The following is a 26476-nucleotide window of genomic DNA, read 5'->3' on the forward strand; positions in this document are numbered from 1 at the left end:
TAATATTTAGTCTACTTCGTGATTAAGAAAGTATTTTTTAATGATTTTTTTATACTTTCTGATTAAGAAAGTGTTTTTAATGATATTTTAAATTTATTTTATTTTTTTAAAAATATTTAAAAGTGTAAAAAAATATATATAAAAAATAAATTAAAAAAATACACTTAGAAAAGTACATGCTAAGCCCAACGGGAGCCCCCAACAAGACTGTAGCATGTATATTTTAAATATTTAAAAAAATATAATATTATTAAAAAATATTTTTTTAATCACGAAATAAAATAAAGTAAAAAATTATTTTTGATTAAAAAAGTATTTTTTTATAACATTTTTAATTTTTTAAAAATATTTTAAAATACTAAATTATTTATATAAAAAATTATTTAAATAAAACACATAAAATAATACTACAACCTCGAACGGAGCCCCAGCGGGGCTGTAGCATCACCCTTTTTCTAAAGAATAACTAACGGAACGCCCACATCAATTTGCAAGAACTTTTGTAAAGTCGCGTTTGTAATATTTATATTTTAAAGAATACTACAGATCGACACGTATCCCCAAAACCGTCTCCTACCTATCATATGTCACCCGCTAGTAACTCGCTCATATCCCCACAAAGAAACCAGTCGTCTTTTTACTCTGAAGACAGTCCCAGACCCAAAACTTCGTCGTCCATTCCAGGTTCTAGCCCTCCGTTTCAGGTTCTCTACAAGTCTTCATCCCTCGCAAGTCACCGAATCCCCAAATCAATTCTCGCTCTTTCTCCCCCCTTCCTCCCCGTGCGAATTCTCAACCCTAGGACTCGATCATTGCCACCATGTTGAAGTTTTCGTCAACGGTGTCGAGTCAGATTCGGTTCTTGCTCCAGAGCCTCAACGAATCCAACGCCGACGCCGTTCTTGGCGAGCTCCTTCAGGTATCTACTCTATATATCTGCATGGATGTTTATACACGAGTTTCTATCTTGTTATGTATGAAAGCTCTGCTTTGATAGGTTGTTGATCATCTTTTTGTTTCTTTTACCAGATTTATTTAGCTGGAACCCAATTGATTTCACTCATTTCGCTGTGTTTCGGCTTTCGCTTGCTTCTTTCTGATTAGATTAGATTATGCGTTATTCATTTGAATGGCCAGTAAAGATTGGGTATAAATTGGTCTAATCTAATTAAAATTAGAATTACATTTTGCTGAGGTTAGGTTGACCGCGGAAGAGGAAAATCAATTTTTTGTCTTATGCAATAGAGTTTCATTAATGATAAAAAGACGTTATCCAAGTATATGGAAGACATACATAGCCAGAAAGTGTATAAAGATAAAGAAAGCCCCGAAAAATAAAACTGAAAGAGCATAAGTATGCTTGCATCCAATCTTATGAAAAGAGGTATGCTTCATCCAATCTTATGAAAAGAGGTATGCTTCATCCAATCTTATGAAAAGAGGTATGCTTGCATCCATCGACAGGAAGTTCTATGAAGAGATCCTTTAGCTCCTCCGCAGTCTTCTCACAAAATCTGAAGCATTGATCATTTCTCTCCCTCTTGATACACCAAGTTAGACAAATCAAGATAATTTTACACAAAACTTCTTGTGTGGACTGTCAAACTGATGTTTCCAACATGTGTAAAGGATAAACACCTATCGAGGCATGATCTAATGTAACGAACTAAAGAAATCTCAAACAAAATTTGAGCTTATACTCTAAATGAACCAATGAATGTTATAATTGGAGCCTTCTGGAATCATTATAAACTGCAAGAACTCTCTCCCGTGCAACGTGGGATTTCATTCATCACTCCTATAGTCAATCCTGAGTGTGAAAAATCAACCCCTTTAAATCCCCAATATCACTGTCAGGCCATTTCATTATAGGCGGCATGATTAAAGTTGACCTTAATTCTACTAGTAAACGCCTATAAAAAGCCTGAGTCTTAGCTGGACTTATACTCTAAAAAGACTAGCTAAGGTCACAATTGAAGTGCCTTGGAATTATTTTAAACTGCAAGAACTTTGTAAAAACAGGTAAATTGTGGGCCATGGTTCATAAAGAGGGGATAAAGTTAACAGGTAAATTGTTTTTGTCCGAGAAGGAGAGGGCAAAGGAAGTAGCTAAGTTTGTAAGGCATAAAGTAATAGTAAATTGTTACTGGGTAATGAAGCAGAGGATTAAAGTGCTCTTTGATGGTGTTCACAAATCATAAAATTGTAAGATTTCTTGTGAGTTCTCTGTTGATATGAACAAAAGATTGACGTTGCGTGTAGATAAAAATGCGAAAATACCTTATGTGGAGATAAAGTCCCTAACTTTTGCAATGTTGAAGAGTGTCAGGTAATCTTTCTAATTGATTAGCTATGCTAACAAGAAGCAGAAACAAGGAGATAATGTAAGTGGGTAGATTTGGCCCATAAAGGAAACGTGGGTAAATCTTGACCTAGTTACTGTTCTTTATCACAATCAACAGAATTTTCTTTTTGTATTATTAAGGTAGTTTTGAGTTAAGAGTCTCTTAAACTCAGAGATTTCCATATGATCCTCGCATAAATTTGCTTATCTCCATTACTTCCCAAAACAAGGTATTTTGAGGCTCATATTTTCTATGGATTCCAATGGATTTCTCACTGATATGGTTTATTTCTCCTTGGCAGTTTGTAGAATATGAAATTGAGGGAAGCATTATGCTGCTCCAAACATGCATCGATCATCTGAACTTTTACAGCACAGACACAAAGAACATGCTGCTGGATTCAGTTGTTGCGTCAATTTTTAATTACTTGTTGGACAAACCAAATTTTAGCACAGTGTTTTTTGAGTCGCTAAGGGATACAGAGATAAATGAAGGAACCCTAGAGAATTTCTCTAATGCACTACAGTTGTCTGTATCTGAAAAAATTGGCTTTGGCCTTGCTTTGTTGGATTCTGAAAATCTTGATACCAGGATGTCTGGTAAGTTTCAACTTTAAATTGATGTCAGGATTTTAATAAGGTTCCTTTGCATTGCACCTTTTGATATGGAGTTTTTTCTGCATTCTAGGAAAAAATTTTTGTATGTCTCAGATTCAGGAATTGTGTGCCGATCCGGCTTTGGTGAATTCTTCTGAGCAAATTCAGAATATTGTCGTGTTCCTTCAGCGGTCCGACATCCTTTCCAAGCATGTAGATTTCTTTATGCAGATGTTATCGTTGGTGAAGTCTAATGATGTCACCCCATTTGTTTTAACTCCATTGCTTTCAGATGAATTGCGCGAGGCCAACTTTCTGAGGTGACAATTATTCTGCTTGTTCATTGCGTTGAAAGATATCCTAGGTTTAATGACTTAAGTTGTTTTTCCTACAGGAATGTGGATGTGTTCCATGTATCTGGAGAAGATGATTTTGATTCTATTTTAGCAGAAATGGAGAAAGAAATGAGCATGGGAGATATTATGAAGGAACTAGGTTATGGATGCACAGCAAACGCATCACAATGCATAGAAATTCTCTCTCTTTTCTTGCCACTGACAGAGATTACTGTGGCTAAAATACTTGGTACAATTGCCCGCACCCAAGCTGGTCTTGAGGACAATCAGAACACATTCTCAACAGTTAGCCTGGCTCTGGGTTGCAGCACTTTGTCTGATCTTCCATCATTGAGCTCCTGGAATATTGACGTTCTTATAGATTCAATCAAGCAACTTGTAAGTTTATTTTTTTTTCTTCTTGCTGCAATTTTCTTATTTTTGTTTATGATAATTGCTACTTTGTATGTCTTTTCTATATCTTAGCATTTATGCTGAACACAGGCTCCTGGTACCAATTGGATACGAGTTATTGAAAATATGGACCACGAGGGGTTCTACTTTCCCAATCAGGAGGCATTCTCTTTTTTTATGTCTGTATATAGGCGTGCATGCCAGGTATTTTTTTGTTACATGGATGTAATTGGGTAGCTCCCCTTAGCACTTTTAATAAAATTGAGTGACTTTCATCTATTTATTTAATTACATGAATCATCCCCAACAGTTATATCATTATATTAAGGATAGAGTTTTCCTCCAAATTGGGTTGGTGGAAACTTCCTCCAACCCATTTAAAAAATTGCTGTGTCCCTTGAGTATGTGATAAGCACATACTTTTTTAATGAAGGGACACATGGCACTTTTTTAACTTGGACTTTTAAAATAGCATGTGCTTGTCACATGCTCAAATGACGAATATCATTTTTATAGTTGGGTTGGAGGAAAAAGTTGTAATCATATTAACACAAGTGTGTATATGAGAAACATGTTAGTTCTAAATCTTTGGATTGAGCTGTGCAGGAGCCATTCCCTCTTCATGCCATTTGTGGGTCTGTTTGGAATAATACCGAGGGTCAGCTATCTTTTCTTAAATATGCTGTTTTGGCACCACCAGAAGTATTTACGTTCGCCCATTCAGCAAGGCAGCTGGTATGATTCTATATTTATCCAGCTGTTACTTCTTTCCTCATGTTTCCTCTTTTTGATTGACATGAATAACCAGCCATTCTTGCAGGCCTATATTGATGCAGTGCATGGAAATAAGCTTCAGCTTGGACATGCTAATCATGCATGGTTGTGTCTTGATCTCTTGGATGTACTATGCCAACTATCTGAGAGTGGTCATGCCACTTCAGTTCGATCAATGCTTGAAAATCCTATTAAACACTGTCCCGAAGTCTTACTTCTTGGGATGGCACAAATTAATGTAGTTTTCTTTGTCTTTTTTTTATTAAAAAAAAAATTCATTATTGATGGTTTGCATCACTTTTCAGTATGTTAATAAATTTTACCTGTGTAATTGCAGACTGCTTATAACCTCCTCCAGTATGAAGTGTCGCTCACTGTTTTCCCAATTATAGTTAAAAATCCCATGGGTAATGGAATGATTCTTCACCTCTGGCATGTTAACCCCAATTTGGTATTGCGAGGATTTGTAGATTCTGTAAACTGCGATCCAGATGGTATGACTAGAATATTGGATATCTGCCAAGAGCTAAAGGTAAAATCTTGAGTGAACTTGTAGCTGAACTGCTTTACTGTTTGTGTGTTGCATTGAATCACATTATCACATTATAAGCTTGCAAGTTAAACAATAAGCTTGTTATATCAGGCTGTTGATGATCAGTCTGGTGATCGCCTCTAAGAACATGATATCTGCATCTAATTGTGAATTTTCTGTCATGTCCTATGTTTTTACTGCTTGGAACTCTTTCTTCCCGATTTACCCTTTTGTATGGTAATGCTTTTAGAATTATGTGAATTTTTACTTTTTACTCTCCTATTCATTTGCAGATTATATCAGCAGTGTTAGATATGCTGCCTTCTTATTATGCCATAAGATTGGCAGCTCTTGCTTCACGGAAAGAACTGGTAGACCTTGAGAAGTGGCTCAGCTATAATTTAAATACATATAAAGATATTTTCTTCGAGGTATATCTGGTTGGCCCTGCATCTACTGCATTTTAACTTATACAAAAAATCTACCACGTTTAAGTAGCAAAAATAACCATGAGAATGCCAGGTTTTGGTACATTTTATATACTCTCTCTATCCCAAAATGAGATATAAATAGGTCGTGTGGTATGGAAAGATATATAAGTAAATGTTCTGACTTCTTTAAGACCTCGTTTGTTTTCACAACTCATCTCATCTAATCATTACAACTTTCCCAGATTCTCATACAAAATAAAATAAACAATTCAACTTTTTCAAATTCCAAAACAAAAATAGTATTAAAAAAATATCTTATAACAATATTTTATTCAACTTTTAACTTTAATCTCAACTCATCTCATCTCATTTGCGAAAACAAACGAGGTCTAAATGTCACTCATTTTGGACATCCCAACAAGAAAGCAAGGCACAGATTTTGGGATGGAGGCAGTAATGCTATTATTTAAATTTCGTAGAAATGTAGACAAAACATGGTTTGATGTGCATAGTTCGACCTTTCAGGAGTGCCTCAACTTCTTAAAGGAGATTCAGTTCCGTGGATCACAGAATTTTTCCCCGAAAAAGTTCCATCACTCTGGTGCTGTCTTGAATCTTTATGTGGAGACAAGTTCTACCTTTGTGAAGGTTCGTTTTCTACAGCTCAGTCAATCTGTCGATCCACATTCAGTCTCATTCTCAATTTTTAGTAACTGTGTTTGTAGGTCCTTAAAGCTCATGCCAGCTCGATTAACTCTAGCTTGCTTGCTGAGGAAATGGAAAAGCTGCATGCAACAATTATGGATTCTAATCCTCAATTGCAGAATGGTGGGGCTGCTACAGATTCTTCAGCGTCAGATGGATATGCAGATGATATTGAGAGAGAAGCAAACTCTTACTTCCATGAAATGTTTTCTGGTCAGTTGACCATTGATGCAATGGTCCAAATGCTTGCTCGATTCAAGGAATCTTCTGTGAAAAGGTGCAATACCTTTTGATGCCTTTTCACGTGGTTACTTTGACTTTTTTTTTTAAAATTATTTGTGTTGTTTAAAACCCTTTGAAGTCTTGAAAGCGAACTCTGTCTTTGTCCTCCACTTCTATCGTAGTGAGAGATGACTATGCACTCATTTGTGTGGGCATGTTTTGCACCATGCTTTTTTTTTTTCACCTATAAATAAATGTTTTGTACCTGATTGTCTTTCTATGTTTTAGCCTTGGGGAAAACTAAAAGGAAAATGGTCCAAGTGGGTTTCTTTGTCTTTTGGAGTTGAAACTTGCCAATTCATATTTTAATAATAGTTAAAAATCTATGGAAGTGTTTGATGCCACCTATTTTCTCATTAAATTTTTCTTTTTATTTTCTGTTTTGAATTAACAAGGGCCTTCTGCACCAACTGACAGGGAACAATTAATTTTTGAGTGCATGATTGCAAATCTTTTTGAGGAGTACAGATTCTTTCCCAAGTATCCTGAGAGACAGCTTAAAATTGCTGCAGTTCTGTTTGGTGAGTGTCCCTATAAAATTATTGGATGGCTCTTAACTTTAATAAACTCTACTCCTTTTACTTAAAAAAAATGTAATTTTTAGTGGCTGATACTCCTACCTGTAATAGATTTAAATTGTACACTCAGCAATATTATGCATAGACTGTTTGTACATTTTTTTTTATAATTACTATTTGTACATTAAACCAGCAAGACCTTAGCCCGAGCCCTCCCTTGAAAGAATATAATTTTGCCTTGTGCATGCTTCATTTCCAGAAAAGGGCATTATAAAAAAAATCCAGAAAAGGGTCTTATGAATAAAACCGTGCTCCCGTTTTTGAACTTTTGCTATGATGATCTTTGGCTATAACATTTATGTTTACTCTGTTTCTTGAGACGTATTGTCACATAGTTAACAATATCTCAACTTAGAGAGCTCAGAGCTTTGAAGCTTATTTCCCACATATGGCTGTCATTTTTTGTAGGACTACCTGAAAAGTAGGAGATGATCATTTACTTGTAAAAAAAGGTTAGGAGGTCATCATTGCTTGAAAACATTTGTCTTTGGCCATACAGTAACAAAGTGTTGGAGTTAAATACATTATGAGAATGACCTTGACTCACTGCTTCGACTTATAATCTCTCTTCAGTAAATATCTTCTAATGCTGACAATGTTGTGCTCTCTTCTTTGTGGTTATGCAATTTGAGATTTTTGTGATTATGAACTCATAATTTTATTTGCATCTCTTCAGCTGATTTATGATGGTGATGGCTACAGAAAGCTATTTTTAGCCTTATATAAATTGTAATGATATATTTGTTTCAGCTTTGGGTATATATCAAGAGACAACTTCATACATTATTAGAGCCATTACAAACTTATATATTAATTTTTCTCCAATGGGTCTTAACCATACTTCAGGCTCCGTTATCAAGCACCAACTTGTGACTCATCTCACCTTAGGGATTGCTCTGCGTGGTGTTTTAGATGCATTACGCAAACCTGCCGACTCAAAAGTTTGTATCATCTCTCATCAATGGACTTTTCTTTCATTGGATTTTGTTTAATAATATTGATGGTGGTTTCTTTTCTTGCAGATGTTTGTGTTTGGGACTCTGGCTTTGGAGCAGTTTGTGGATCGTTTGATTGAATGGCCACAGTATTGCAATCATATATTGCAGATATCCCATCTGCGTGGTACTCATTCAGAACTTGTTGCTTTCATCGAGCAGGCTCTTGCCAGGATTTCATCTGGCCATTCAGACACAGATGGAGGCAGCCATGCTTCTCTTGTTAATCACCATGGTTCTACCCAGTCTGCATCGGGAAATTTGGAGGTAAATAGTGAAGTTTGCCACTTGAACAAGGTCATGCGATTGAAGTTACAGAAACCCAAATTTAGAGTAGACTTCCAGACTGAAGTCATAATTTGAAGGATTGGTTTTTAGAAATTATACTTATAAAAAAAAAAAAACCTTTTAGAAATTGTAAGAAATCCATTCAAGTTGGAAAATGGATTGTTTGAGGATGCATTTCAATCAATCAAACAAATTCGACTCCTTAAGAGAGTAGACAACTTCAACGTATTTTGTGAGAAAAAACTTGGGGGCCCTTTGAATTAACTAAAGCAGTTGTGCTGTCAATTCCTGTATTCTGAATAATTAACGTTGGTAGTGTTCATATACTGGTTCATTGTTTCAGTTAAATGGCTCTAGCATCATACAGCCTGGGCAGCAACTCTCGGCCCCACTACAGCTTCAACAGAGACACGAAAGTCTTGAGGATCGTCATAAAGCCACTGCTGCACCATCTAATGATGTGAAGCCTCTAGTGTCTTCCATAGGGCAATCTTCAGCCGTTCATTTAGGCATTGCTTCTATGCAGAAGGTGAACCCCTTCTCTCTATTCCTGTGGGTGGGACCTTTATGGATAATTTTTATTCCCCTTCCTAACACTGTTCATCTTATTGCTATAATTGCAGTCACAGAATGCTTTCAGTGCTCCGACACTGCTTTCTTCTTCATCTGGTTTTGTTCGTCCTTCTCGAGGAGTTACTTCTACCAGTAATTCCTTTTACTTACAAAATAATGCTTGTTCTACATAGGTTTCAACATGCTATTAGATTTTCATTTTTTGTTAAACCCCCAATCCCTGTATTCATGCATATGTAATGTTATTTTGCAGGGTTTGGCTCTGCTCTGAACATTGAAACACTTGTTGCTGCAGCTGAGAAAAGAGAAACTCCCATAGAGGTACTTATATCAGTTTCCTGGAAATTTTAGCATGCGGGCATGCCCGGTGCATGTTTGGTTGAGTTGAAGATTTAATGTGTGACATGATAACTGACTAATATCTACATCCATTATCATAACATCTCATTAATATTTTTACCTTATCAAAAAAATATCTCATCAATATTCATATATTTCACTTCAATTAACTTCTATATTCATAGAATGATTCTGGTACTCTAGATATCCCTTGTTTGGTTTAGCATTGTATGTCGACCTGACCAGAACTATCTGTGGTCCTTTCGTTCTAGGGGTGGAATACTTATAGTTGATCGTCTGCAAATTATGAAAAAATGGTAATTGTTTGGATGGCTAGGCAATCCTACCCTTTTTTCTAGGACCATCAATACTTCTTATGGTGCTTAAGGCTATATGGTGGTTCTTCTGGTTTTTCTTCTAGTAAAACCTTTTGTCAGTAGTGTAGAAATACTTTCTTTCAGAGTCTCTTGGGCAGAAGGTAATGTGAAGTTTCATGGCCCTAGTTTTTGTGGATATTTGGAGCGTCTTTGTTTTTTTTTTTTTTTTGATAAGTAAAATAATTATTATTAATCCAAGAATGGGCAACAACTGCCAATTATAAAGTATGTCCTATCTACGTAGGCACATTAGAAACTAAGAAATCATGAAGGTCCATGCCATTAAAGTCCACAGCAATGACCCAAGTACAAAGCGTTCTGAAAAAGAAAACTTTTAGCTCCTCCATAGATCTCTCTGTCTTCAAACGTCCTTTCATTTCTCTCCTGCCACAAGCACCACATAATACAAATAGGGATCATCTTCCAAATCACTTTGATCTGATACACGCCTTGAATAGAGGTCCAACACGCCAACATATCCACTACGGATTCCGGCATAACCCATGCTATTTCCATCCTTTTAAACACCTCATTCCAGAGAGTCCTGGCTACATCACAATGTACAAGCAAATGGTTCACCGACTCACCTCCTCTTTTACACATACAACACCAGTCTGCAATGATTATCCTCCTCTTTCTAAGATTATCTGTAGTAAGAATCTTGCCTAGTGATGCTGTCCACACAAAGAAAGAAGCTTTAGGAGGAGCCTTGTGTCGCCAGATCCTTCTCCAGGGAAACTTTATCTCCGGCACTTGTGTGAGGACCTTATAAAAGGACCTAACAGTGAATACCCCTTTCCCTAGAGGAATCCACCACATACCATTTTCATGCTGGATACTTGGACGACACGAATACAAGAGACTATAAAAATCTGCAAAATTCTCCAACTCCCAATCCTGTGCCGCCCGGTTAAAGTTGATATTCCAGTGAATACCCCTTTTTGAGATTCCCATAACTTTCGCCACTGTGACATCTTTGGCACTTGCTATCAGGAAAAGTAAAGGAAACAAGTCTTGGAGTGCACTGTTGCCACACCAAACATCCTTCCAAAATCAAATCCTTGAGCCTTACCCAACTGGAATCTAGCATGTTGCTGAAAGACCTCCCACCCTTTTCTAATATGCTTCCATAGCCCCATTGCATGTGCCCCTCTAACTTCTCTAGTGCACCAACCCTCCCCTAAATCACCATATTTATTCTCAATCATAATTTTCCATAAGGCTTCTGATTCATTGATATATCTCTACAACCATTTGCCTAGGAGCTCCCGGTTAAACAACCTTAAGTTTCTAATACCCAAGCTGCCACTCGAGATAGGACGACACACTATCTCCCACATGACAAGATGAAATTTAAACTTTTCTCCTAAGCCCCCCACATAAAATCTCTTTGTAACTTCTCAAGGCGACCCGCCATGCTTGCCGATATAGGGAATAATGATAAGAAATAAGTGGGTAGATTAGAAAGTGTACTTTTAATTAATGTATTTCGGCCCCCTTTCGACAAATACATTCTCTTCCACCCTGCTAGTCTCATCTTTATTTTTTCAATCACTATATCCCAAATCGAGCATGCCCTCGAAGCTATACCCAACGGTAATCCTAGGTACGTCATCGAGAGAGACGCTATCTTGCAACCCAATGTGTCTGCCAATGCCCTAATATTCTGAACCTCTCCAATCGGCACCAATTCGGATTTATCATACTTCACTTTTAAACCAGACACTGCTTCAAAACAAAGCAAACATGCATTCACTGCCCTCAACTGGTCTCGATCAGCTTCGCACATGATAAGCGTGTCATCTACAAACTGCAAGTGAGAAATAGAGGTAAAACCCCTGTTCGGAGCTCCAATCTGGAAACCACTAACAAACCCATTAGCCAACAATGCCGCAATCATCCTGCTTAGTGCTTCCATAACAATAACAAAAAGTAACGGAGAACGGATCCCCTTGTCTCAAACCATGAGAATTCTGGAAGAAACCCTCGGGGCTGCCATTGATCAATACTGAAACCTTACCGTAGATATACACCATCTAATCCAAGACCTCCACCTTTCACCAAAATCACACCTACCCAGTAGGTATAGAAGGAAATCCCAATTTACATGGTCATACGCTTTCTCCATATCCAACTTACACATAATTCCTGGGTTGCCAGTCTTCAATCTATTGTCCAAGCATTCATTGGCAATTAGAAACGCATCAAGGATCTGTCTACCCTTAACAAAAGCATTTTGAGGCTTTGTCACAATCTTTCCCAACACCTCACTTAAGCGATTAGCAAGCACTTTCGAAATAATCTTGTAAACTCCATTCACTAAGCTAATAGGCCGAAAATCTGTGATTTCAATAGCCCCAACCTTCTTCGGTATTAAAGCAAGGAAAGTGGAGTTAAAGCTTTTCTCAAATTTTCCAAACGAGAACAACTCCTGAAACACCTTCATAAGGTCTTCTTTAATCACCTCCCAACATTCTTGGAAAAAGGCCATAGAGAAACCATTAGGACCTGGAGCCGTGTCTCTTACCATTTTCCTGACCACATCAAAGACCTCTTCTTCCTCAAAAGCCCTCTCCATCTTGGCAACATCCTCCGAATCAATAATGTTAAAAATCAAACCATCTAGAGTAGGCCTCCACCCCACTTGCTCCGTAAGGACCTTCTCAAAGAAATCAACCACATGAACTTTAATAGCCTCTTTATCTCTGCATTCCACCCCTTCAATTTTCAGCACCTCAATGTTATTATTTCTTCTATGAGAGTTTGCAATATTATGGAAGAACCTTGTGCTCTGATCCCCTTCCTTTAACCATAATGCCCTTGACTTTTGACGCCAAGACAATTCCTCTTGCAAGATTATCCTCTCAAGATCTGCGACCAGTAAAGTTCTCTGAGCTTGCTCTTCCTCATTAAGAGGCCTCCCCTCTTTTAGTCTTTCTAACACTTGAATTTCCATCCACTTGGTATTTTTGTTATCATCTATGTTCCCGAAAGACTGTTTATTCCATTCTTTTAGGTCTCTTTTTAATGCTTTCAACTTATTTGCGAAAATGAAACTGGGTGTACCCTCGAACTGATACGAAATCCACCATTGCTTGACCCTCTCCACAAAACCTTCGGATTTCAACCACATGTTCTTGAACTTAAAATAATGTCTACCACTCTGAATTCCTCCATAATCAAGCAAGATAGGCAAATGATCCGAAGCTAAACGTACTAACCGCTTTTGCCATACTTTCGGAAAATGACTTTCCCACTCTGGTGAAATTAAGAAACGATCTAGACGGGTCCAAGTCTGATTATTTGACCATGTGGCGGGGCCCCCTGCAAGTGGTAGGTCTATCAAGTTCAAGTCAAAGATACATTCTGAGAATTCCACGCTAGCTGGCCTCAATTGTCTATTTCCAAGACTTTCACTTTGGAATCTAGCAACATTGAAATCACCCCCAATACACCAAGGAAGCTCCCACCAACCGTGAACCCCCGCTACCTCATGCCACAATAATCTTCTATACACGTCTACATTGGGTCCATAAACACCTGCAAATGCCCACATGAACCCATCTAACATGCTTTTGAAAGAACACGCTACCATATATCTCCCTATATAGTCCTCAACTTTCTCCACCACCCGCCTATCCCACATTATTACAATTCCTCCCGATGTCCCTGAAGAGGCCAAGTGCACCCAATCTACATAGTTGCTGCTCCAAAGACTCCTCACAATCTTCCTATTGATTACCTTCAACTTCGTCTCTTGTAAACACACAATCTCCGCTTTCCACTCACGAAGCAGATGCCGGATCCGAAGACGCTTCTCTACCTCGTTGAGACCACGAAGATTCCAAGACACAATTTTTGGCTTCATTTATGAACAGCCGGCCCCTTCCCTTTCACCCTGCTCTAGAAGAGCTACCCTCCGAGTACATCGACCACATCAACCTTTTAAGCTCCTGATTCTTCTTCAAATCCCCCTTCCTTTTTTGGTTGATCCCCGGCTTCGACGGCAGTTAACAAAGCAATGAACTGCTCTTCATACCACTCACAATTAATTCCAACAAAATGTTGAATCTCTTTCACCTTATGTATTACCCAATCTGAAGCTTGGTTTGGAAAACAACAGTTCAGAGGGATGGGATGTCCCATTCTGTTACTCTGAAAAGGCTGAAAATCATCCCCCATAGAAAACTCCTCCAAGCCCATCTGTTCACAAGTCTCCGGGAGGAATAATTCATCCTCCACAGAGTGCATGAGGTCATCCGACTCCTCATCCCCTTCCTCCAACTCAAAACCCTCAAAAGTTTTGGCAAAAAATTTCGCCGGAGCCACGCCCAAGCCTTCCTCGTTTGTCGGTGAGATCTGAGTCTCCCTCGAAGGAGAGAAGCGTGATTCGAACTCCACCAGAGCTTTTTGAGCACAAAACGCCGGCGTTGACTCAGCCGGAGCCAAGCCCAAGCCTTCCTCGTTTATCGGTGAGGTCTGAATCTCCCTCGACGGAGAGAATTGTGATCCGAAACCCACCATTGCTTTTTGCTCACAAATCGCTGGCGTTGACTCATTTTCTTCTCAATTCTTCATAAAATATTAAGTTCTCTTAGGGCTGTACAAAAATTGAGGAAACTGGCCATCACTGACGTGAATTGGCTGCCAGAGTACTGAACCGGCCAAAACCAGCAGAGAACTGGTCGGCCGATGGCAGAAATATATGAAAACCGACATCGGCCGGTTCGCATTTATTTTTAATATATATGTATATAAACGACACCGATTATATATATATTATATGTATATAAAACGACGCCGTTTTACTTGAGTGTGTGGAACGACGTCGTTTTAGACCTGATGTTTATAAAAAAAATTATATGAAACGGCGCTCGCCATTTCTACCTAGGGTTTAATAACCCCCTCCCTTACCTCTTCTTCTTCTTCTTCTTCTTCTTCTTCTTCTTCCCTATTCATCTCCTCATACTCTCCTTCTCATCTTCAAACCCACTCACATCCCCGCCGCACCGTAGCCCCCCACAGGGCCCCCTCGGTTTTCACGGCGTTCGTTAAACCCCCGCACGTCTCCTCTCCTCTCCTGAGTCTCCTCTCACAAACTTCTCTCACCTCTCCGTGACTCGAGTTCTAGTTCTCTCACGCGGCCACGCCGCACGCCGATGGCTTTTGCTCTTTTGAGGTTGTCAATTTCACATATTTGAATTTTCACCTGTCAATCTGTGATCTAGTGTTTTTTTTTTTTTTTTTGCATTTTAATGTGTTCGGTTTTGATGTGTTCTTCATGTTTGATAATTATTTTTCATATTATTTATTGTATAAATTGTTTATGTGTGTATGTACAGGGATTTAAAAATTTTGGATCAAATTTACGTGTACTTACGCCATCACAACATTCCTATCTTACTATTGTTAATTAATTTTTTTTAACCTAAGGCTAACATTACAAATGACATTAAAATTAAAATGAAATTGAATATTTAAAATGGGCTTTTAAAAACTCAACAATTTAGAATTTGAAATCAATCCAAAAAAAGCTCAAAAAGATCTTGAATTGAGCCAAAAAAGAAAAAAAGAAAAAAAAAGAGGCCCGAAAAGATGTTGAATTGGGCAAAAACAAAGGCCCAAACCGGCCGAGAACTGACCGGAACTGGTCCAGCCGGTTTCACCCCTTTACATTGGTTGGTTTCGGCCAGTTTTCCCAGTGAAAAATTACCGGTTGATTGGTTTTGGTTTGGGGCCGGTTCGGTTTTGTGCCCCAAGTCTATGTTCCAATAGTTGGTGCAGCTCTAGGTATTCATGGTGGTTTTTCCTTGTGATTTTACATTATCATCATATACTATATAGCCTAAACGTTGTTTGAAGCAGCGTTTCTTGACACTCTTTAAAGTGTCTTTTTTAGTAAGTCTTTAAAGGGTCTTGTTCACTCATTCCGTTAAATATATGGCTTTGGAGTGCCCTCTCTGTTTGGAGAATCTGTTTGGAGAATTAGTTGATTGACTGACCTGGACTATAATCACGGAACTGTGAAAATTGTACATTAGAATAGTTATATTTATTCTAATCTATTTGGTTTGGAATTCTCTTTGTCCATCTGTCTTCTTTTAATTCTTTTACTTGTCTCTGTTATGTATGCAGGCTCCAGCATCAGAGATTCAAGACAAAATATCTTTTATAATAAATAACATCTCAGCTGCTAATATTGAAGCTAAGGGAAAAGAATTCACTGAAATTTTTAAAGAGCAGTACTATCCCTGGTTTGCCCAATATATGGTTATGAAAAGGTTAAATACTTTTTTGATTTTCCTGCCTTTTATGCTTGCATTTATTGAAAAGCACATATTAGAAACATAGATTCATGTATTTTTAACTTGGTTTTTGCTAATCCTAACAGCTGCTTTTTATCGTGGTTCACTGTTCGGTTCTATAATAATCCAATGAAAGCCTAGCCACATATGGGGCTATTTTTGAAAAGACTAGTCAAAATTACAATTGAGACCACAGAATCATTATAAATGGGAAGAAGTTATCCCTCCATGCAATATGGGATCTCAGTCACCACTCTCTTATACTCAATCCGGGGTATTATAATCCCACCCTCAAATACTGACATCCTCGCCATGTCATTCTATTATAGGTGGCCCGGCTAAAATCCCATACTTCTGGTTGGGATTGACTATGATTCTATTTGTAACAACTCAAAAAAAGTCAGCCAGATTTGGGACTATACTCCAGAAGGACGAAGAAACTTCTCTCTGTTAGACAATATGAGATCCCATTTAATGTCCTCCTATACTCAATCTTGGGTATTACAAGCCCTCTATGAATATCTACCAATTTTACAAAGGGCTAGCATTTAATTGGATTTTCATTGCCCGTAAATACACACGTGTGGGGCATGAGCATGTGTATGTGCACACATATATATTCCTTGCAGCTGTTTTTTTGTCATCTTCATAAGAGTTCCTATCATGTATCACATTCTACCTAAATTTTTTGACAGGGCAAGCATCGAGCCAAATTTTCATGACTTGTATTTGAAGTTCCTGGACAAGATTAACTCGAAGGCTTTGAGTAAAGAGATTATTAAAGCCTCTTATGAGAACTGCAAGGTTAATGGCTTGTTACTTTTTTATTTGAAAAAGAACTTATGCATTTGGATGTACATATCAGTGTAACAACATTTTGCATCTATTATTACTTTCTATTTTCAGGTTCTTTTAGGATCAGAGCTTATAAAGTCAAGTTCCGAAGAACGTTCACTGCTAAAAAACCTAGGTAGTTGGCTGGGGAAGCTAACAATTGGAAGGAATCAAGTTTTAAGAGCTCGTGAGATAGATCCTAAATCTTTGATTATGGAGGTGATAGTTTTCGCAACGCTATCTTCTTGAATTTGGTTACGTCATATTAGATTTTGTTTTTTCATCTTTCCAGTGCTATGCTACATATTTGTCATTGATTTTTATCATCTTATTTTTTCCTCCTCATGGGGCTGCTGGGACAGGCATATGAGAAGGGATTGATGATTGCAGTAATACCTTTTACTTCTAAGGTATGGTTATGCTGACAATTGCCAACTTTTGCTCTGATCGTTGTTGTCATGATCTCAACCATCAGCTTCTTGTTGCAGGTTCTGGAACCATGCCAAAGCAGCCTAGCGTATCAACCTCCCAATCCTTGGACCATGGGCATTCTTGGGTTACTTGCTGAGATATATTCAATGCCAAACTTGAAAATGAACCTTAAGTTTGACATTGAGGTAGGCATACTATCGTTCATTGTTGAAGCTTTCCAGATATAATGTCTCTCTACTATCTACTTACATATCTACCCTATTGCTGTCGCATTTCAGGTCCTATTCAAGAACCTAAGTGTTGATATGAAGGATGTTGCACCAACTTCTCTTCTCAAGGATCGCAAAAGGGAAATTGAAGGGAATCCTGACTTTTCTAACAAAGATGCTGGGGCATCCCAGCCGCAGTTAGTTGCTGAAATCAAATCAGGAATGATATCTTCAGCGAATCAAGTTGAGCTACCGCTTGAGGTTGCTAGTGTGTCTAATTCTGGTGGCCACTCACATTTCTTATCTCAGGTTTGTTTGTTCCCACCGCCCAACCCTTTTCTTTTCATCTTTGTATGTATCATGTGTTTCTGTATCATCTGCATACTTAACTTCTAGTTAATTTGTTGGGTTCAGTATGCTGCTTCTCTTCATCTCCCTTCTGGTACATTGATGGACGATGAAAAGCTATCAGCTTTAGGATTGGCGGATCAGCCCCCCAATGCTCAAGGACTCGTCCCAGCCACTCCATCCCAGTCACCTTTCTCCATTAGTCAGGTGTTGCATTTTCTTCTGTGGGTTCAATTAGCATGAATTTTTTTCTAAACTGAATAGCACATCTTTTTAACTAATTAGTTGGTTCTTCTGTCGTTTGTAGCTTCCTGCACCAATACCTAACATTGGAACACATGTTATTATCAACCAGAAGCTCAGTGCTTTAGGCCTACATCTGCATTTCCAGAGGTTTGAAGCTTATAATTCCCTTTTACTGCATGTTCATTACGTTGCTTGGTACTTACGACAGGCTCATCTCTTTGATACACTACAGAGTGGTTCCTATTGCGATGGATAGAGCTATTAAAGAGATAGTATCTGGTATTGTTCAGCGCAGTGTATCTATTGCAACTCAAACAACAAAGGAGCTTGTTTTAAAGGTTTGTCAATGAAGCTCAACAATCTTGTCTCTTTTCTCGTGGTGCGTCCCATGTTCATCTTGTCCTTGGAGCACCTCCAATTTGAAAATTATTTCTCCATATAACCAATAAATTGGTGTTCCATACACATACTCATCTTTGTTTGTCTTCCCTGAATCTTCCGTACTTGTTGCGGCCTCTGTTTCTCCAGCAAAGTCATTTTTTCAAGCCAGTTTTTTTTTTTTGATGAGTAAATAAGTAGCTTTATTGAATAGAATGAAACTAGGCAATGCCCAAGTAAACAAGAAGTATATAAAGTGAGATACCTAATTACATTCTAGTGAACTGAAAAGAAGATAGAAGCTCATGGACATTCCCACCCTTCAATACAATAGCAGAAAACCACTGTAAAAGAGAGAATACAAAAAAATTCCAGATTTCCTCCACTGCACTCTTCTTGTTATTAAAACACCTATCATTCCTTTCTGACCATAGACACCACATTAAGCACAAAGGAAACATATGCCACGCTGCTGCCAATTGTGCACTGAAATGCCTCTTGTTCCAGCACGCTAGTAGTTCCACCACACTCTTAGGCATTACCCAACTCAGTCCAGCTCTATCAAGGATACCAGCCCATAATTCCCCCACCACCTCACAATGTAAAAGCAAATGATTTATCGATTCTCCATTCCTTTTGCACATGTAGCACCACTCCATGACCACCATACCCCGCTTCCTTAAATTATCAACTGTCAAAATCTTTCCAAGCGCAGCTGTCCAAGTAAAAAACGCAACTTTAGATGGAGCATGTGCTTTCCAAATACTCTTCCACGGGAAAAAGGTGGGCTGTTGTACTTTCAAAGCCTTGTAAAAAAATTTAACAGTAAACTTTTTTCTCCCTGTGTGAATTCACAACATACGGTCTCCCCCATTTCCTCCTACCTTTGCTGAATACAAGTGACTAAAAAAGGTTGCCATCCCATCAACTTCCCAATCCTGAGCATTTCTAGTAAAAGTGACATTCCAGGTTACCGTCCCATTGGCACAACACAGCAAATCTGAAACTGCCGCTTGTTGATTTCCATCCATGTTAAAAGCGACTGGAAAGACAATGGAAAGAGGTCTCTCCCCCCTTCAAGCATCGAACCAAAAGCGGAGTCTTGCTCCGTTACCCACTCCAAACCTAATATGTTTTTCAAAGGTGTTCCACCCCTTACTAATAAATTTCCATAGGCTTACTCCATATGACCCCCTACCCTCCTGAGAACATTATCCCCCCCCCCCCCCCCCAACTCATTACCATACTTGTGTTCCTTTCGATTACCTCTCTCCACAATGAGTTCCTGTCCATTTGATACCTCCACAACCACTTACCAAGAAGGGCCTTGTTGAAGATGCTCAAATTTCATACCCCTAATCCACCATTCGCAATCTGACAGCACACCCTTTGCCAACTTACAAGGTGAATTTTGACTTCCTCTCCCATGCCACCCCACAAGAAAGCTCTAAATAACTTTTCCATATGATTAGCCACTCCCACTGGCATTGGAAAGAGGGAAAGATAGTAACTAGGAAGGTTGGAAAGGGTACCTTTTGATAGATATAGCCGCTTCCATCCCGATAATCTTTTCTCAATCTTCTCTACCACCCCATCGCAAATGCTCTTTGCTTTAAATGACGCCCCCAAGGGGAATTTCAAGCCAGTTTGTTGCACGTATTCTGATTTCTCTCTCAACTGTGCTCTTTTTTTTGCATGCAGTAACTCGATTCTTAAACATATTTTTCCATGAAGTAGAGAGGGGCTTGTCTTCTTGTTGAACTATCCCGTTTTGATAGGCACTCTAATATTTAGAAGCTATTTTTCTAGTCAAACGTTTGAAGCTATATGCACTTATATCTCAAATCTCAGTTTATTTATGGGTAGCTGGTTCAGGATGTTTAACTTCTCCTATTACTATTTCTAGTTTTACAAAAGCCACATTCATATATAGTGGTGAAGTTAGTTTCCATTAATCCTCTTTATTCCTTACCATTCGTAAAAACAAAAAGAGAGTTAAAGCAAATCAACCATGCAACCACTTCCTGAATCATCCTTTAAGTTCATTTATCGCAAAGGTGTTATCCCTTGATGTAATCCTGTTGTGGTTCAAAATTTTTTTTTTTTTTCCTTAGTTGTTTTGGAGATTGTTTCTCCCTTGCACATGTCCTTTTGCACCAACATATCTGGTTGATAAAATGCATCACATTGCTCTCACTCTTATAAAGACTCTTTCATCCATTGTATGGGAAGATTTTTTGTTTTGGATTGTAAGAACTTTTGCTCGAGTCTGTTTCTCCATTAAATGTTGAATAATAGAACTATCCCAGCTGTTCATGGTTTGATTGGGACCCTCAGAAGCCCTTGTCAGCTAAGCTCTCTAGTTCTATCATTATATCTGTTGGCACTTACTTCATTCAAATACAATGGCAGGATTATGCCATGGAATCGGATGAGACGCGCATATTTAATGCAGCACACTTGATGGTTGCAAGTCTGGCTGGAAGTTTAGCTCATGTAACATGCAAGGTAATATCTCACGTTTAAATTTCAGAATCTCTTGATCCTGTTTGGTTTCGTTTATAAAACAATATCCTTGGGATTTTGTAATACATATCTTTCAGAACGTCTGCTTTGATTTTGTTGGTGTTAACTTTGGTTTGTGATTTCTGTTAGGAACCCTTACGCGGTTCAATATCAAGTCAACTGAGGAATTCACTTCAGGGTCTGAGCACTGCAAGTGAACTTCTAGAACAAGCTGTACAACTTGTTACCAACGACAACCTTGATCTTGGCTGTGCAGTCATTGAACAGGCTGCTACGGATAAGGTTAGCTCTGATGACTATTTACTTTATCCTTTTGTGTGTACTTACCTTGAGATTGATAGAAGCTCCATACAAATTTATCGGAGCATTTCTTCAGGCACTTTCTGCTGAGGGTGTCTAACTATTGATGATAAGACAGGAAGCATCTAACTTTTAAATTGTGTTTCAAACAGAACATGTAAATAATTTTTTGGTAAATAGGATAATCTTTTGATTAGCAAAATGGCACTATCCAAGTACACAGGGAGCTTATATCGGGTACATGTAAGTCAAAAAGGTAAAGAGAGAAAAAATTCCTGAAAATCTAATGCTAGAGATACATGAGTGAGTAGCCATCCAATAATGAAGTGTATTGACGAAGAAAGCCTTGAGGTCCTCCATTGTCACCGAGCTGTCTTCAAAGCTCCCATCATTCCTTTCTCTGCATATGCACATCCTTAAACTGATTGGAATCATTTTGCACGAGGTCCCACTGTGGTGACTATCAAATGGTCCTTTCCAGCATGCTAATAGGTCTAACACCCATCTAGGCTACCCCGAATAGTGCAAAAACAGCTTGCCACGAAGTGTCAGCTATCTTGCAATGGAGTAAAAGATGATCTAACGAATTTTTGTATCTGTAAATAATATTTGGAATAGAAGGATATTCTACCGAGGTTTTTATGGAAGCTGCTCTTTTGATGACCGAACATTTCCAATAGCTGTATGGTATGAAGACGATAACTTGATGTTATTCCCATGAAAATGATTGAGTAATCTTTTACTTACATTTTTTTTTATAACCAAGAATTTTATTAATAAAGAATCCGGGTAAAAGCCCAAGTACACATGACATATATTAAAGGAGAAGCCTAGTTAAAAATATTACATATTTGAAAAGAGTTATTAAATGTTGGAATGTTTACTGATTCAGTAAATTAATTGGAAGAGCAAAAAGGGCCTTAAAAAATTTATGCCGGCCATGGTTCAAAAATATGCAGTGTAGATTTTTTTGGATTGGTAATAATAATTTTATTGCTGATACAAAATAGGAATGGTCAAGTGCATGGGCAATGTAGAAGTTGGCCTTGGAAATTTGGGTTTATAATCATCATACACTCATACACACTGGTTTTGTTATGTTATTAAAATGATTTGAAGCTATTTTAAGATCTAGTCACTCAGAAAGTTTTTCTTTTGTGGAATTATTGGTTAGAACATGGATTTTTGTGGTATAAATTAGATGGCTTGGAAGTATTTTGCACCAGGAAGTGCAGTTAATATTGTAGAAGGATAACCTTTGATGGCAAGATGTCCCCATCAAGATTGATAGGGTTCCATCACTTTACATGCATGGAATGGTGGGCCTTTGTAACAATTTATGCTCCTATGTTATCTCAGGACTTTGCTCATGCGTGTAGTGCTATGTGAGTCAAGATATAATGCCACTTAATGCCATTAATCAGAATTAGGAAAATATCAATTCTTAGGCTATGTTTGAAACTCACTAGTTTTCTGGAAACATTTGTCTTTTTCTGTTTTGGTAGGGGCAAAAGATGTTGGTCAATAGAAAATGGACCACATGATCAACAAAAAGTGAAGCTGTTATGGAGGAAAATGACTTACCCCTCTAAGTAGGTGTAAGCCATTTTCCAGACCCAAAAAGAAAATATTATAATGGGAAGAAATCCTAAATATTTGTAAGGCCAAATATGAAGAAATTATGAGAATAATTTAATTTTCATAAATTAATGATAATAAATTAGAGTTTTTTGTTCCTAACATGTAATTTGGTTCTCACTTTCGTGTACTTCAAGTGTACTTGGACCATGCCTATTTACTTGTTTCAGAACAACTTTACTTGATTTGGGTTCCTAACATAGATGGAGGAGCAGGGGTAGTCAAATGCCTTTTTTTTTCACTCACTACATTTTTCAAATCTTCACCAAACCATGGAAAATGAGTGGTTTTCCATGAAAATTTTTTGATTGAAAATGTTTTCTTATTTTCCTCATTTTATGCGACACAACCTTACTGTTCTTGGATTTATCCCGTAAATTCACATGGAAAGAGTAAGGCATATATTTGCTCTTTGTAATTATCAATAAAACATAGATTGCTTATATTGAAAAAAAAAAAAAACTCTTCTTTACTCTACTAGTATTAGGATACCTAATTCGCAGCGAACTAAGTTAAAATCCATGAATGCATTTTTATAGACTCTTCAAGAACTAGTAGACAACTTGAGTCAGGAGGATACTTTAAAATATTACTCAAATCTTCAATGTGGTTGGATGTTGGCATGTGCTTACTGTATAAGTCAAGATTGGCATGATAGAAAGCAACACAGCAGTTTTTTTCCCTGCTACATGCAATTTCTCTGCCTCTTGTCTTCAATGCTAACAATTTAACCCGTAAATTTTTTAGGGCATAACTTTCTGTTTCATCAAACGACACTAGGATTCTCCCCTCTATGACCCCGCTCTTTATTTTGTTTTATTTTATTTTTATTGTTTCAATTTTGGTTATTGAGAATGGATGAGGCAAAATAAATTTCAATGAATGTGTTAACCATTGTACATTGCTTATTGAAGGCGATACAAACCATCGATGGGGAAATTGCTCAACAACTTACTTTGAGAAGGAAGCATAGAGAGGGTGTTGGTCCCACATATTTTGAGGCAAACATGTATACACAAGGTTCTATGGGTGTTGTACCAGAGGCCCTCCGCCCTAGACCTGGTCACTTGTCCCTTTCTCAACAGCGAGTTTATGAGGTAGGTACCTGCTTTTTTTTTTTTTGCATAAGGTTTGGTATGGTGCTAAGAAACTTTTTTTTTTTTTATAAGTAAGAAACTTTATTGAATGAAACTAGGCGAAGCCCATGTACACTGGAAGTATACAACCAATTCCATTCTAGAAACCTGAAAAGAAAACAAAAACTCATGAGCATTCCCTCCCTTAAGAACAATAGCCGAAAGCCACTGCAGCAAAGAAGACAAACAATTTTCAGATATCCTCAACGGTTTGCTCCTTGTTGTTGAAGCACCTCTCATTCTTTTCCATCCATAAACACCACATTATGCACGAAGGAATTCCACGCCGCTGCCAACTGAGAGCTACCATGCTGCCTATTCCAACATGCTAGTAGATCCACCACTCTCGTTGGCATAACCCAACTCAACCCAGCTCTACTAAGAACACCAACCCATAACTCCCTAGCCACCTCACAATGTAAGATTAAATGATCAGTCGATTCACCATTTTTCTTACACATGAAACACCACTCCATAACAATCATGCCACGTTTCCTCAAATTGTCAACCATCAAAATCTTCCCGAGTGCGGCTGTTCAAGTAAAAAAGGCAACTTTAGACGGCACAAAAACCCTCCAAATACTCTTCCACAGAAAAAGAGAATTGTTGCTGAACAGACAACACCTTATAATAAGATTTAACTGAAAACTATCTCCTCCCTGCGTGTTTCCACAACATTCGATCCCTCTTATTTCCTCTTATATTCAGAGAATACAAGAAACTGAAAAAATCTGCAATCTCATCAAGTTCCCAATCCTGTACATTTCTAGTGAAAATAACATTCCAATGCACAGTCCCATTAGCACGACTCAACACCTCTGAAACAGCAGCCTGCTGATTTCCAACCAAGTTGAAAACAACTGGAAAAGCAGAATGAAGAGCTCTCTCACCACACCATTCATCGAACCAAAAACGAATTCTTGCACTCTCTCCAACCTCAAACTTAATATGTTTTACAAAACTGTCCCACCCCTTTCTAATATATTCCAATAAGCACACACCATAAGATCCCCTACCCCCTTAGGGCACCATCCCCCCCAATCACATCCATACTTTCGATCAATAACCTCTCTCCACAACGAATCCCCTTCCATTTGATACCTTCACGACCACTTCCCTAACAGTGCCTTATTAAAATTACTCAAATTTTGCACCCCCAAACCTTCATTCACAATTGGATAGCACACCCTATGCCAACTCACAAGATGAAATTTATTCTCCTCTCCCATGCCACCCCACAAAAATGCTCTAAACAACTTCTCAATCCGGTTTGCCACAACAACCGGTAATGAGAATAAAGAAAGATAATAAGTGGGAAGATTGGGAAGGGTGCTTTTAATAAGGGTTAATCTTCCCCCTTTTGATAGGTATGGTGCTAAGAAACATGGTGCTTAATTTTTTTTCCTTACACTCCTTTTCTGGTTTAGGACTTTGTTCGGCTTCCCTGGCAAAACCAATCCAGCCAGAGTTCACATGCCATGCCTTCTGGTCCTGCTTCATCTGGAAGTACTGGCCTAACTAATACATATGGCTCAGCATCTGGATTACTAAATCTTGGCAGCAGTGCTGCCTCAGGAAGCACAGGATTCGAAACACTCTCTCGGCTACAGGATGAATCGATGGAATCTAGTTCGGCTCTGCATCTTAGGTGCTTTATTTACATTAAGTATAACAGATTCTTCTATTTTCCAAAGTCCTATTTTTTGATGCTAGTTTTCTGATATGCTTGGAATTCTTGGTATTAACCAGTGGTTCCTCTATTCACATTGGAGTTGCGGATGGAATTACCCAACTTAGTTCTGAAAATGATTCTGCCACTGCTTCAGCCTCTGAGTTGCATTCGCTGGATTCCTCTGAGGTTGCAAAAGTTAGAGATTTTTATTTTCTTGATGAGGTTTTCTGTTGTTGAGGTCTTAATGTCTGTTATTGATATGAGCATCTCATTTGTTGCAAGGAATCTGGGACTGCTTCACAGCCATTACCTTCACCAGTTGCCACCGAGCGCCTTGGAAGTAGCATATCAGATCCTTTGCTCCCCACTAGGGATGCATTAGATAAATACCAGATTATTGCACAGAAGGTTGCAAAAGAAATGTTTTCTTGTATTATTTTTTCTTTTCCTTTCAGCCTCTTTGTCGCTCATACTATAATTTGCTTCATTAGAGTAAACTTTTTGCAACTGATGATTATCTTTTGGACAAAATGGATACAATGACCTATTTGAGATTGTGCTAGGGGTTCCATGGATTATTCTTTCTTGTTGGTCTTTCTGAGTTTTGTAACTCAAGAAATACTTAAAATTTACTGCCGGCTCCCTGTTTGCTTGGTTTCAGTTGGAAGCTTTGCTAAAAAATGATGGTAAAGAAGCAGAAATCCAGGTATCATTTTTATTCTTATCTTGGTATGTATTACCACCATGTCATTTATTATTCTAGATACCTTTGTTGTAGTATCAATTGTGCCTTGTTCTAATTCTCCAACTCGTTGTCCTCTAAAATGTTAGGTACTTTTCCTTGGGTAAATTTATTTACATTAAAAGTGCATCTTTTGGGGTTTACTT

The 26476-nt window shown here is 38.1% G+C and overlaps 1 protein-coding gene across 2 annotated transcripts in view; it reads left to right on the forward strand.

Moving 5' to 3' along the window:
* Positions 1–622: 622 nt before the first annotated feature.
* Positions 623–26476, forward strand: part of LOC109015989 (CCR4-NOT transcription complex subunit 1-like) — a 38192-nt gene continuing 12338 nt past the window's right edge. The window contains exons 1-33 of one of the 2 annotated variants that reach the window (XM_018998454.2): positions 623–919; positions 2647–2944; positions 3033–3261; positions 3336–3675; positions 3781–3894; positions 4297–4425; positions 4511–4702; positions 4802–4996; positions 5290–5427; positions 5953–6075; positions 6153–6409; positions 6832–6935; positions 7839–7933; positions 8015–8254; positions 8619–8804; positions 8899–8980; positions 9102–9169; positions 15700–15845; positions 16565–16673; positions 16776–16922; positions 17066–17113; positions 17192–17320; positions 17414–17653; positions 17759–17899; positions 18000–18085; positions 18171–18276; positions 20729–20824; positions 20972–21124; positions 23695–23877; positions 25344–25564; positions 25666–25783; positions 25871–25996; positions 26250–26294. In XM_018998454.2, the coding sequence (XP_018853999.2) occupies positions 821–919; positions 2647–2944; positions 3033–3261; positions 3336–3675; positions 3781–3894; positions 4297–4425; positions 4511–4702; positions 4802–4996; positions 5290–5427; positions 5953–6075; positions 6153–6409; positions 6832–6935; positions 7839–7933; positions 8015–8254; positions 8619–8804; positions 8899–8980; positions 9102–9169; positions 15700–15845; positions 16565–16673; positions 16776–16922; positions 17066–17113; positions 17192–17320; positions 17414–17653; positions 17759–17899; positions 18000–18085; positions 18171–18276; positions 20729–20824; positions 20972–21124; positions 23695–23877; positions 25344–25564; positions 25666–25783; positions 25871–25996; positions 26250–26294 (4983 nt within the window). In that variant the 5' untranslated portion in view covers positions 623–820. The remainder of the gene's footprint in view (positions 920–2646; positions 2945–3032; positions 3262–3335; positions 3676–3780; positions 3895–4296; positions 4426–4510; positions 4703–4801; positions 4997–5289; positions 5428–5952; positions 6076–6152; positions 6410–6831; positions 6936–7838; positions 7934–8014; positions 8255–8618; positions 8805–8898; positions 8981–9101; positions 9170–15699; positions 15846–16564; positions 16674–16775; positions 16923–17065; positions 17114–17191; positions 17321–17413; positions 17654–17758; positions 17900–17999; positions 18086–18170; positions 18277–20728; positions 20825–20971; positions 21125–23694; positions 23878–25343; positions 25565–25665; positions 25784–25870; positions 25997–26249; positions 26295–26476) is intronic. The other variant, XM_018998461.2, reaches the window with a different exon arrangement.

Source organism: Juglans regia, chromosome 14, assembly GCF_001411555.2.
Source record: "Juglans regia cultivar Chandler chromosome 14, Walnut 2.0, whole genome shotgun sequence".
Classification (NCBI taxonomy): domain Eukaryota; kingdom Viridiplantae; phylum Streptophyta; class Magnoliopsida; order Fagales; family Juglandaceae; genus Juglans; species Juglans regia.